General features: G+C 36.2%; 1 protein-coding gene across 5 annotated transcripts in view; it reads right to left on the bottom strand.

Annotated features, from left to right (window-relative positions):
• Window positions 1–8,127, bottom strand: part of PTPN13 (protein tyrosine phosphatase non-receptor type 13) — a 153,400-nt gene extending 145,273 nt beyond the window's left edge. For all 5 annotated transcript variants that reach the window (XM_044912918.1, XM_044912919.1, XM_044912917.1 and 2 more), the window contains exon 1: window positions 8,013–8,127. In XM_044912918.1, coding sequence (XP_044768853.1) covers window positions 8,013–8,127 — 115 coding nt within the window. The remainder of the gene's footprint in view (window positions 1–8,012) is intronic.
• Between the last annotated feature and the right edge of the window lie 5,490 nt (window positions 8,128–13,617).

The following is a 13,617-nucleotide window of genomic DNA, read 5'->3' on the forward strand; positions in this document are numbered from 1 at the left end:
GGGGAGTCTGCTTCTCCCTCTCACCCTCCTCCCTCTCATGCTCTCTTTCTCTTCATTCTCTCTCTCTCAAATAAATAAATAAAAATCTTAAAAATATATACATATAAATATAAATAAATAAAATTTTCAGTGTCTTGAACCCCCTCCCTACATTTCTAATCACTTTAATATATTAAACTTTATACACTAATTTAGATATACTTATTAGATGATTCTAAGAATTTGATATTAATTTTTAAAGGTGGGGAATCTACTTCTGCTATTTGACCAATAAAGAGAAAAATAAACCAAGACAGTCTGGGTCAGCATTTGATTGGAAAATATTTTCTTTTGAAAACACAGAGTTTGGGGGCACCTGGGTTACTCAGTTGGTTGAGCATCTGCCTTCAGCTTGGGTCGTGATCTTGAGGTCTTGGGGTCAGGCCCCACATCGGGCTCCCTGCTTAGCAGGGAGTCTGCTTTTCCGTCTGCCCCCTCCCCCTGCTTGTGCTCTCGCTCTCTCTCTCAAATATATAACATCTTAAAAAAAAAAAAAAAAACCCCAAAAGTTAAAAAAAAAAAAAGAATTTCAAATTAAGAAAAAAGGTTAAATTCTAAATTTAACAATAATCTTTAGAAAACATTTGATATATTTTAAAGTAGCTTTTATTAAAGCATAATATGACACATAATAACTGCATATACTGAAAGAGTACAATTTGATGTTCTGACATATGAATACACTGTGAAACTATTATCACAATCAAGATAATAAACATATCCATCACCCCCCAAAAGTTTTCTCATACACATTGTAATCCCTGCATTCTATCCCTTCTTGAACCTCTCATCCCCAAGCAACCACCAATCTGCTTTATTACTACCGTTTAGTTTGCGTACTTTATAGAGTTTTAGATTAGAATCATACAGTATGTTTTCTTTGTCTGACTTCCTTCACTCAGCATAATTATTTTGAAATTAATCCACACTGCTGCACGTATCAATAGTTTACCCCTTTTTATTGCTGTGTATTGTTTCATTATATGGACATACTACAATTTGTTCATCCATTCACCTGTTGATGGATATTTGGTTTGTTTCCAGGTTTTGCCTACTGCAAATAAAGCTAAGATGAGTATCTACATACAGGGCTTTGTTATGGACATAGGTTTTAATTTCTTTTGGTTAAGTACTTAGGAGTGTGTATGATAAATGTATATTTAACTTTTCAAGAAACTGTTAAAACTGTTTCCAAAATGTGAAACTGGATCATTTTATATCCCCACTAGCAGTATATGAAAGCTCCAGTTCCCCCCAAGTTCTTGCCAATTCCTGGAATGGTTGACCTTTAAATTTTAAGCATTCTAATAGATGTGAACTAATATCTCTTTGTGGCTGTAATCTTACATCTTTCTGATGACTAATGATATTGAGATTTTTGTATTTCCCTGAAGTCTAATAATTTCAAGTTATTTGAAATTAGAAATCTGTATATCTTCTATGGAAAACTAGCTATTCAAATCTTTTGCCCATTTTGGGGGTTTGTTTGTTCCTTACTACTGAGTTTTGAGAATTCTTTATATATTCTGGATATAAGCCTTTTATCAGTTACATCATTTACAAATATTTTTGCCCAGTCTGTGACTTCTCCTGTCATTCTCTTAATAATGTTTTAAGAAGGGTGCCTGGGTGGCTCAGTCAGTTAAGCAGTAGACTCTTAATTTTGGCTCAGGTCATGATCTCAGGGTCCTAAGACTGAACGCCTTGGGCTCTGTGCTGAGTGTGGAGCCTGCTGAAGATTCTCTCTCTCCCTTTCCTTCTGCCCCTCCCCCTGCTCTCATGCTCTCTCTCAAAAAAAAAATTTTTTTTTGCCTCTATGTTCATGAGTTATAATGGTCTATAGTTTTATTTTCATTAATGTCTTTGTCTGATTTTGATATTAATGTTGACCTCACAGAATTAGTTGGGAAGTATTTGCTTTTCTTCCATTTTCTTCAGGTGTTTGATAAAGAATTGCTATTATTTCTTCCATAAATTTTTAGAATTCTCTAGCGAAGCAATGTGGACTTGGGGTTTTCTTTGTGGAACATTTAGAAATATACATTCATTCATCTTCATAGATATAGGGCAATTCAGGTTGTCTATTCGTTCTTGAATGAACTATGGCATATGGTAGTTTTTGTCTTTTAAGGTGTCCATTTCAATTTCAACATTGAATTTAAATTTCCATTTCAATTTTTTCAACAGCTTTGGACATAACTTTCCCTTATTATTCTTTTAATATCTGTAGAATCTGAAATGATGTCACTTTTTTTTTTTAAAGATTTTATTTATTTATTTGACAGAGAGAGAGAGACAGCGAGAGAGGGAACACAAGCAGGGGGAGTGCGAGAGGGAGAAGCAGGCTTCCCGCTGAGCAGGGAGCCCGATGTGGGGCTCGATCCCAGGACCCTGGGACCATGACCTGAGCGGAAGGCAGACGCTTAACGACTGAGCCACCCAGGTGCCCCAGAAATGATGTCACTTTTGTCCCCTGATATTATTTCTCTAAACATTCTGTTGCTATGCTTATAGAAAGGCTATCAATTTTAAAACTTTATTGTCATGTATAATGAAGTAATTTTATGGCTCTAAATAGTTATTGCTCATAACAACTTGTTTTAAAATAGTTATATTATTTCTGCTCTGCCAACATTAATTTTTTTTTAAAGATTTTATTTATTTATTTGACAGAGAGAGACATAGTGAGAGAGGGAACACAAGCAAGGGGACTGGGAGAGGGAGAAGCAGGCTTCCCGTGGAGCAGGGAGCCCGACGCAGGGCTCGATCCCAGCACCCCGGGATCATGACCTGAGCCGAAGGCGCTCCTGCCAACATTAATTCTTTTTTTTTTTTTAAAGATTTTATTTATTTATTTGAGAGAGAGAGAATGAGAGAGAACACACGAGAGGGGATAGGGTCAGAGGGCAAAGCAGACTCCCTGCCAAGCAGGGAGCCCGATGCGGGACTCGATCCAGGGACTTCAGGATCATGACCTGAGCCGAAGGCAGTCGCTTAACCAACTGAGCCACCCAGGTGCCTGCCAACATTAATTCTTATAAGTCATTTAAACCGGGCCTTGTTCCCTTATCTCTAAAAATGATCAGGTGAAATGTGTTAAAATCTTTCCAGATCAAAGAGTTTGATTCCATAAATAAAAATATATATGTATTTGTGGTTCTGAGTTTATGTATTTCTTGTATGTTATTTTTCCCTTTCAGTAGCAAGAAAATTTCCCTGGAAGTATTTATTTATTTTTTTAAAAAAGATTTTATTTATTTATTTGAGAGAGAGAGAGCATGAGCAGGGAGGAAGGACAGAGGTCAAGGGAGAAGCAGACTCCCTGCTGAGCAGGGAGCCTGACGTGGGACTCGATCCCAGGACGCTGGGATCATGAACTGAGCTGAAGGCAGACACTTAACTGAGCCACCCAGGTACCCTCCCTGAAAGTATTTATTAATGTAAGCAACTGCACTAATAAAAAAAAGAAAAAACTTACATTTCACTTAATTTTGATAATAAAATAACAGACAATCCTCTAGTACGACTGTTTTCCAGAAAGGTACCCACAAATTCTACTTTTTAAAACACTTTTCAAGAAGTGAGGAACAGAGAAATTTATTTGATATTTGTCCCAGATATCTGTAGTAATTTGTTTTCATTCACGCATATAAGCAAGTGTTTACAATGAAATACCGCCAAAGGTGGCTATATGCCCTGCTCTCTGCAACCTTGTTCAAATTTGTTTCCCAAAAAGAATAAGAAATGTAACAGTCTTCTTAATTTTCCAAGGATACTTGCTGTTAACTCTTTGAATGTTTTTATTTAGACAGTGAATTTTGCTTGTTTTTTAGCATTTTATCAAAATGCTTTATTCTATTTTTAACTATTTATTTAATTTACTAATTTCATTAATTATTATCTTATTTAATAAACAGGGAACCAGAAATGACTACATATAAAGGGATTTATATTCTTGCCTCAGTAAGGGAGATTATCTCTTTTCCTCTGATTAGTCATGAAGAGGCAAATTTAGCAACAACCAGTCATCCACTCTAATACCTTAAAATCCCTTAGATTCAAAACTTCTGTTTTCTGTAAAGAGCAACAGTTCCATAACTAAGAAAAAAAAAATCACTGTTTTGGGGAACTAACACTGTAAACTAAATTTTCAAGGCAGCAATAATTTCAGTTCTAAAGATGATCTAGAAAGCACACGAGAATGGCAGTGCTTTCTTATTATCTAGGAACACTCAGTTCTTGCATGAGTTCATCCATGATGTAAAAGCTAAATCTTAAATGAATATATATTTTCTGACATTAGCTATGCCTTCCAATCAATTAATAAAGTAGATTAAGAAGCATACAGTTAGAGTGTCATAATATGAAAGGACCCTTAATGAAATTCTTCCAGAATTTTTATTTCATTTGCCATTTTAATTTCCTAATTAAAAAAATAGGCAGAAAAAAAAAGGGTGGGGGGAGGGCAGTGCCTGGGTGGCTGCCTGCGGCTCAGGTCATGATCCGGAGGCCTGGGATTAAGCCCCACATGGAGCTGTGCATCCGGCTCCCTGCTAGGCAGGGAGTCTGCTTCTCCCTTTCCCTCTGCTCCTCCCCAGCTCATGCTCTCTCTCTCTCTCTCTATCTCTCTCTCGCTCACTCTCTCACAAATAAATAAAATCTTTAGAAGAAAATAAGCAAAAAAGTAAAATCCAACCGTCTACTATTTACAAGTGATACCCAAATTTTAACACAGCTGATTTGAAAGTAAAGGAGAAAAGATACTAGGTAAATGACAAGGAAAAGGAAGCAGAGGTGGTAATATTAAAGAGCAGACTGCATAGACTTTTGAGTAGTAAAAAGGAAAAAAAAGTTATTTTATATTGATAAAATATCCAGTCCATTTAAATTAGTCATTAGCCATTATATGTATCATATAAAATAGCGTGAAAACACACGTTGGCAGTAGTAAGAAGACAGGGAAAGACATCATTATAATGGGAAATTTTAACTATCCCTATGAATTCGACAAATTAAGTATACAAACTAATATGGTTACAGAAAAATTTTAAAAGCACTAACAAGGTTAATTTATATCCTAGAAATAGAAAATACACATTCTTTTCAAATTCCCACAGACTATTTTACAAAATAGACCATATACAAGGCCATAACAAAATCTTTAAAAATTATAAAAAGTAGTCATAGAGATTGCACATTTTAACAATCATAAAACAATAAAACTAAGAAACTTGTAATAGAAGGAGAACCAATTATCAGTATCACCATCATCTAAATGTGTGGAATTATAGTTTTCAAAAAGTTCTGTATTTTTCCTTCTCTGAAAAGAAACTCCTTTAAATATGGTGTCTTTCAATAAGGTCATGCTTAGATATCATTATTCTATGAATAACAACCACAATAATTTTGTTTTAAAAAAGGCTAAAATTGCTGGGAGGCTCAAAAAGATTAACAAACATCATTTTCTTGATTTGTGTTCAATAATCCCCCAGTGGAAATGCTTATTTCCAGCCTTGTATTCATAGGAGCTCATACTTGAACTTATATACTGAAAAAGACACAGGAGCCACATACAAGTTCAAGAAGATAGGGGAAGAAACACCATCCATCAGAACCAAAACTAAGGTTTATATAATAGACACAAAAAGACAAAACCAAGAGAATAAAATACATTTTAGAAAAACAAACTTCTTAGAGACCATTGTATTTTACTTGCATTTCCACCCCTAACATTCCTACTGTTATTCATAAGGGTGTCTACTAGAAAACCAAGACCAACACCATTCATTCACAAACTAAGCAAGCTAATAATTGTTTTATTTCAATTTGTTATAACGGTCAGGAGAAGAACGTGGGCCAAAAAGATACCATGTTATCAAACCAGGGAATGAAAATTTACAGAGATTTCAGATAAAAAAAAATCAAATAAGCATAAATTTCCTCCAAATAAATACAAATTTCCAATTGTCAATTATAATAGTTGGTAATTTCCAGAATGCCAAAGAAGCCAAATTCAATTTCTCTATATTACTGATGTTTCCCTGTGAATTGGATTGAAGGCCTTATGGTATCCAGCTCCCATTGGACGGTGTTTAAGACCTAAATGCCTCACACTTCATATATCCAGTAAGTCTCTCCATTATAATGTGCCAATATGCTATGCAGTAATTGTATCTTAATGACAAGTACTTTACATTCAGACATTCAGTCTCTATTAACATTACAAAATTTGAAAGAAGAAAAACCCCTAGGTATTTGCAGTGTGCCAGATACTTTGTATGAGTCATGGCCAGGGCAGTGATCCTGCCATTAGTATAATAAAAAGAGGTATTATCTCTCCCTCCTCTGAACGTCTGTAGGACTTATTGCCCCAATCATTTATTTGGCACAGGTTCTTGAAGTAGTAAACTCTTCACACGCATCTTGTCTGATTTGAGTAAATCCTTAAGGGCAACAGTTTCATCCTCTACTTATTGGGATCTTCCACACAAAACCTTACAGGCAACAGTTGTTTTCTTGAATATTAAACTGACTATTGTTAGCTAACTAAAGAACGCCACCAACATATCTTTCCTTCAACAACATCTTTGGAGCATGATTACTGCTTTATACTCCAGAATGCCCATACTTCCAAATTTTCTGAAAAATGAAAATGAAGCAAACAAAGACAAGGTCTACTTAAAATAGCTAGATTTAAGGTAAGTGGCATTAGATAAAATGAATAAATTTTCTTTAGAGTAATCCTAACTCTAATCAAAGATCTAAAAAACCTAGTTTATAGCAGAATTGGGAGGGCCCCAACACTGTTTCAAATTCCTGTCCCTGGATTAGAAAATAAAAGCAACGACAACAAAGCTTTACCATCTGTCTCCAAACATTCTTCCTTCTGCTCTAGACCTTCTTATACTCAGTGAGTGGTCACCTCTACACCTTCCAAAAGGTTCCCATGGCTCGTGGTCTTCAGCAATAACATTGTCTAATGATTCTCTAACATGAATCAAAATACCCTTAAGGACTTGTTAAACACAAATTGCTGGGCTCTACCCCTAGAGTTTCGTATTCAGTACGTCTAGTGGGGACCCACATTATTTGCATTTCTAACCAGTTTCAGGTGATGGTGATGCTACTCAACCAGAGACCATACTTCAAGAAACTATCTTATATGCTCAAATCTTCCCCCATTTCTGAAATGTTTATTGTGTCTGACTAAATTACTCAAATCAATTTTAAAGTTTAATTCTTCTTTTAGATGAAGGTTGATTTCTTTACCTATTATTCTAAATAGGTGTTGGCCATGCGGGCTAAATGGCAAACACCATCTTCATGTGGAACCTTTCAGTATAGTATTAAATGTTTTTGGACAAAGAGTGACTCCCTAACTTTTCCAGCTCCAAAATGCCAACAGTCATTTGGACCAGGTGATCATCGCTACAGGAAAGCGCCAAACTAGTTATTCAGCCTACATTATCCTAATTTAGCGTTACAGGGATGCACATATTACTCTCTCTGCTGGGAACGTTTTCCCCTTCTCCAGTTAACTTTTCTTCTTTCTTAGCTCAGAGGTGACTTATTCAGGGAAACTTCCTTTTCTTCCCCATGACTAGGTCAAATCCCATTAGGGGTTTTCACAGTCACTGAATCCTCTCCTTTGTAGCTCTTGTCATGGTTGCATTTTTTACATTTGCTTATATAAGTATTTTAACTAATAGCAATTTTCTGCACTGGATTACAAGCTCCAGACCAGACAGGCAAATATTTTTGGACTGGATCACCATTATATTTTCAGCACCTAGCACAATATCAGGGACAAAGAAGATGTTCAAATGCAGGTAGACAAGATCTGAGCTTTTTTTGCCCAAAGAAAGATAAGAAAAAGTATTCCTTTCTTTACTCTGCCTCCTTATTTGTTTTTCAGCCACCTGATACTCAAACAAACAAAAAAAAGCAAGCAAGAAAAAGACAAAAAGACTTACCTTTTCTGAATAATTCTTGGAGACTTTCAGCACTTTGATTTAATACAGCCCATATTTCTTCTTCCTGCAGAGGTCCACCCCGAACCTCCAGGGCCTCAGCTAGTGACACATGCATATTACCTAAGAAACAAAGGTAACAGGTGGGCTACACATCAGCAACTTGTACTGCACGTGCAATAGTGGAAGTTCAACATCCGTGATGAGAGACTGAGGTTCCTGGCTACCTCATTTCTCAATATGGACTTCAATCTAGATATCATCCTACATCTTAAATGCATAGAGGATAAAGGGATTGGAGGGAAAAAACCCTCAAAACAGCGACTTGCCCTAGCCCCATAAGGTCAGCTTCAGAGCCTGAACCGGAAAACAGGTGGTGACTATTTCATGGGAGAAGACAGAGACTTCAAGGTCCCAGGAAGCAGCAAAATGCAGATGATAAAATCAAAACAGCCAGATTGAACAGAAGGCCTTTCAGATTATAATTCTAGGCTTCATCCTATCCATCCCAGGTAATAAGAGGACAGGAGCTCCTACGGCCACGGTGCATGAAGCTGAAATAAGATGGAACACATTTCTTCCATTCACTAATTGATTTCTCTATCTTTGATATATATAGTATAACTATAAATTTTGTACTGAATGGACTTAACTACTTCTAGACCCAGCTTTGCTTCCAACTTAGCATTTGCCCTTGGAAAAGTCATTTCACCTCTAAACCTCAGTTTTCCATCTATGACATGGGAATAATAATAATAATAATGCCATTTTGGGGTTTATAATGGGGAAAAAGGGTATTCCTGTAAACATGCTTTGTAATCTAACTCTATAAAGGTTGAATTAATAAAAAATCAGAAGGGTGCCTTTGTGGGGACATTTCTGTAGGGTCAATTTTTTCAATGGCATTCAATTAAGTGGGTGATAGAATGACAAATTTTAAGGTTTTCATTATGGGGCACAATAATCCTACTTTCATCGTGAAAGGGGGGAATGCAGCTACTTAATATCATCATATATAAAGTTTCCTACACTGACATTTCTTGAAAAGAAAATTGCTCTTGATCACTAAGATTTCTACCTATTCTAACCAATTTAAGTATAATGTGCATAATGTATATCTCTTGGTAGGCAGAAGCAGATGGGTTTGGAAAAGAAGCTAGAGGGAGTGGAAAATGTTAAATGCTTATTTTCTGTAATTATATCCTTCATTAAATTTTAAACTTAACCTTAAAAAACAGCTGTTTCAGACAAAAGCTGACTTTGTTTACTCAACTAACGAAGATGGCTAATATTTTTTTAAATTTACATTTATGATACTTTAACCCAGACTGAAAAAAAGCAATTCCAGCTACAAATGAGGACAGCCATGTCTTGTTACTTTCCTTTTCAAATGTTTACTATGGCATTTTATGCTTAGTATCTGCCTTAAGGGGTGTGCACTTAAATGCACAGTGTAGTAGTTAAAAGGGAAGATGTAAGATACTGCTTAGAAAAAGCCAAAGGCATTTTTACTTAGCTTGCACAGAACTGATTATTTATTCAGGCACCCCTCCCCCACAAAAAAACTGTTTCTTATGCACTTTATTAAATGATAGTACATTTTAAAAAAAATAGTGAGATGCATTGCTTTCTAAGAGACATCTGAGTTATTATCTTCTACAGAAAACACTGCATGAAATTTGAAGTTTCAACAGTCGCATCAAGATACTATTAGCAATCAGATACCAACAGGATTTGTGAGAAAGTCTACCCTGTAGCAAATTTCCAAAGCAATATGTCTGAGAATACATATAAAGATAAAAAGAGTAGAGAGAAAACTGCATACGAAGAATTTCTTTTAAGATAGCTGTACTGATTTTCATGCCTCCTTCCCAAAACAGGAGGGGTATAGTATAGGAAGGTGCCTTTGTTTGACCTCTAGCTGGTAAAAGCGGCCTCCATGGGACCATTATGAGTGCTTCCCTGATATTAGGGATGCCATAGGGAGGACACCACAGACTGGTACCTGATACTTTAGGAATCTAAAGGTTTCTAAATCTAAAGGCTCCTAAAAATACTAGATACTTCTAACTCTAAAGGCTCTCACTCTGACACAGAAGCTAAAGAGGAGAGGGCACATGAGATTCAGAGTGATGAAGCATGCTGTATTTGGGATGGGAAGGTGTAAATAAGCAGGCCCACACAGAAGGCCAGCTTGGAGCTAACAAAATCCTACCCAGACAGACGATGAAAATGTTAAAAAATTTAGGTTGTGGTAATGGTTAAACAACTCCGTGTCTATACTGAAAACCACTGAAGGTACATTTTAAAAGGGTAAATTTTATGATATGTCAATTATACCTCAGGAAAGGTATCTAAAAACAAAACAAAACAAAAAAACGACCCTACTCAGAGTACCTCTTGAGTTCCCAGAGAACCTCCAGGAGGGGGAAGGTGGGGGAAGGGGAGGAGAGATGAACAGAAAGGATTAAGGGGTAGGAAGAGAAGGAGGAGAAGGAAGAGGAAAAAGAATTCAGTAGGGCTCATAGGAAGAATCATTTTTTTAAAATGTCACAGGAAGTATAGCTCCAGTAAAGGTCTCTGAAGAACACACAAAAGTACACATAAGAGAAAGAGTCAGCCTTAAGAACATACCAAGTTCAAAAAGAGTTACAGGTCAGGTAAAAAAAATTGTTTGCCTTTTTACCTTTCTTCCTGCCCCTAGTTTAAAGCCTGATGGGATCAGATAAAGCAACTTGCCGGTGGGTGAGGAGATAAGCAACAAAAAGAAGAGTCAAGCACACAGCCTCGTAGCTAGGGGAGGGAATAGTTTTAGCTTTGAATGAAGACTGAAGTGTTGATTAATATACTTACTAGGCACTTTTTTTTTTAAAAGATTTTATTTATTTATTTGAGAGAGAGAGAATGAGAGAGCACATGAGAGGGGGGAGGGTCAGAGGGAGAAGCAGACTCCCTGCCGAGCAGGGAGCCCGATGCGGGACTCGATCCCGGGACTCCAGGATCATGACCTGAGCCGAAGGCAGTCGCTTAACCAACTGAGCCACCCAGGCGCCCACTAGGCACTTTTAATTATGGAATTGACACTGTATTTTCAACTTGAGTGACTGTAGTTATTAGTGACTGTAAGGAGAGAATTATGGACCCGAGTTTTTATTTTTAATTTTTATTTATTTATTTTGAGAGAGAGAGAGTGTGGGAAGGGGGCAGAGGGAGAGGGGAGAGAGAGAATCTTAAGCTAGCGTCATGCCCAGTGCAGAGCCCGATGCCAGGGCTTGATCTCACCACCCTGAGATCATGACCTGAGCCAAATTAAGTGTCAGGCACTTATAACTGACTCGGACACCTAGGTGCCCCAGACCTGAATTTTTTATATAGAGGCAACAGAAGAACTTCTCTCATGGAAGGAAGGAAGGAAGGTGATGGACAAAATAAGTTGCTTATGATTATACCTTATGCATTGTAAAGAAAATGAGCTGTATCACACACACAAAGTTTTAAATCTTAAGATACAGATTTTTACTTATTTTTAAAGAAATAGGTTTTTAAAATATAATTATTTTCTATAAGAAAATGAAAAAGTAAAAGTAACTTACAACAGAATTTTTTCAGTGTTTGACTTTTCTATCTATAAAGATTATTAATTATACTTCTGTTGCTTGACTCGATCAGGCTGAATTATATTTTATTAATCCTCTTAATTTTTATTAAAAAGTTTTTGTCCATTCAGTGTAGTAGGATCTCTACGCATCTCTGGTTGGAACTTGTTAGAACTCCAAAACCTAGAAAACATTGTTTTCTAAAGCAATATTATCTAGCTAACAGAATAGATTTGATATTTATAATTTATAATTTGCTAGAAAAAGACTTTAAGATTTTTAAAAACTGCATCACCCTTCTAATCGCCCAATCTCAAAACTTAATGTAATGTTAAAGCAGCTTTCTAAATATCAAACAACACTATACCTCCTAAATTGTCTATCACCATGTTTGGCAACTGCTTACCATCATCATCATTTTTTTCTGTTACTTTTATTCACCTTTACTATAGCTTTCCAGATCATTAGTTCTGAAAGGAAAGAGAAGACAAAGGAATGAAAGAAATGCATAAGTTATAAGGATAAAAAAAAAGTGGAGAAAAAGAAGCTTGAAGTCAACCAACAGATAAGGGAAACAATTTGTCATGAAAATTCTTTTTTTTTTTTTTTTTTTAATTTGACAGAGAGAGAGAGAGAGAGAGCGCGCGCACACAAGCAGGGGAAGCAGTAGAGGGAGAGGAAGAAGCAGGTTCCCCAATGTGGGGCTTAATCCCATGACCCTGGGATCATGACCTAAGCTGAAGGCAGATGCTTAACTGACTGAACCACCAAGGCGCCTCTGTCATGAAAATTCTTAAAAGTGTATTACTTCAGTTGTTTTCTTTAGGCACAGTACTAGATAACCTGGGGTACAGATGTATGACTGGAATTATTTTACTATCAAAGAGGTTCTGCTCTACAGTAAACTTAACTGTATTCTTCACTTTTGTTTCCTTGAGTGTTGTTGGTTACATAAATAAGTTTAAGGGAAGACTTTCAAATAAGAAAAATTAATTCTATTACATAACCAGAATCATTACTGTGTTTTTGGTTAACACAAGTATTAACTATCATGACCTTAAAACTGTGCCCAGTCAGACAAAGCCACAAAAGGATTCTAACAGATGTCATCTTAATCCTGAGGGATTTGTGTCACTCACAAATAGGAAGCACAGAAAAGTGATTCCAAAAAGAATGAAATAGTAAACAGATTAACTGAATCCAATCAAGTCATGTAATAACCTGTCTGGGGGTAGACTAATGAATTAGGTGTGTTTAAGTTGATTCTAAGGAAATAGGGCTGTAAGACTACCCTGTTTTAGAACAAAGCAACTACAGAATAGAGCTCAGTGTGTGCCACTAGTTTTGGGCAAAGAGCCACTTACCATCCTGGCTAAGGACATCTTTGGTCATTAAGAAACCATGAATTGAGAAAGCAACCTCCAAAACTGTAAGTTATCTTTTAACCCAAAAAGATTCACAATGAAGTTTATAAAAAGTTTAAGAGAAGCAAGCTCATATATTAGTTATTTTTGAAAATTAAAGAATCTGTGGGGTGCCTGGGTGGCTCAGTTGGCTAAGCATCTGACTCCTGATTTCAGCTCAGGTCATGATCTCAGGGTTGTGGGATTGAGCCCTGGGCTGGGCTCCCTGCTGGGTGGGGTGTCTGCTTGAGATGCTCTCTCTCTTTCTCTCTCTGCCCCTCCCCCTGCTCATGTACACCCTCTCTAAAATAAATAAATCCTAAAAAAAAAAAAACAAAATTAAAGAATCTGTATATATTTGGAATTTTAGCTGTTTCTAAACAGAAATAGGTCAGATAGAATAACAGATATACTTTGTGATGCCAATTTAAATAATATAATTGAGAAAATGAGTTCAGACTTGTATTTTAAAATGTATAAAATGTCACTGAAACATCTAAGAGAACTTAAATCTTGGCATACTTACAAGTTTTCATTCATCAGATTTATTTAAATACTCAGGAAGGTTTTTTTGGTCAGTCAGACAACTGAAATACCTTTTATTTTTAA

Source organism: Neomonachus schauinslandi, chromosome 2 (genome assembly GCF_002201575.2).
Source record: "Neomonachus schauinslandi chromosome 2, ASM220157v2, whole genome shotgun sequence".
NCBI classification, from domain to species: domain Eukaryota; kingdom Metazoa; phylum Chordata; class Mammalia; order Carnivora; family Phocidae; genus Neomonachus; species Neomonachus schauinslandi.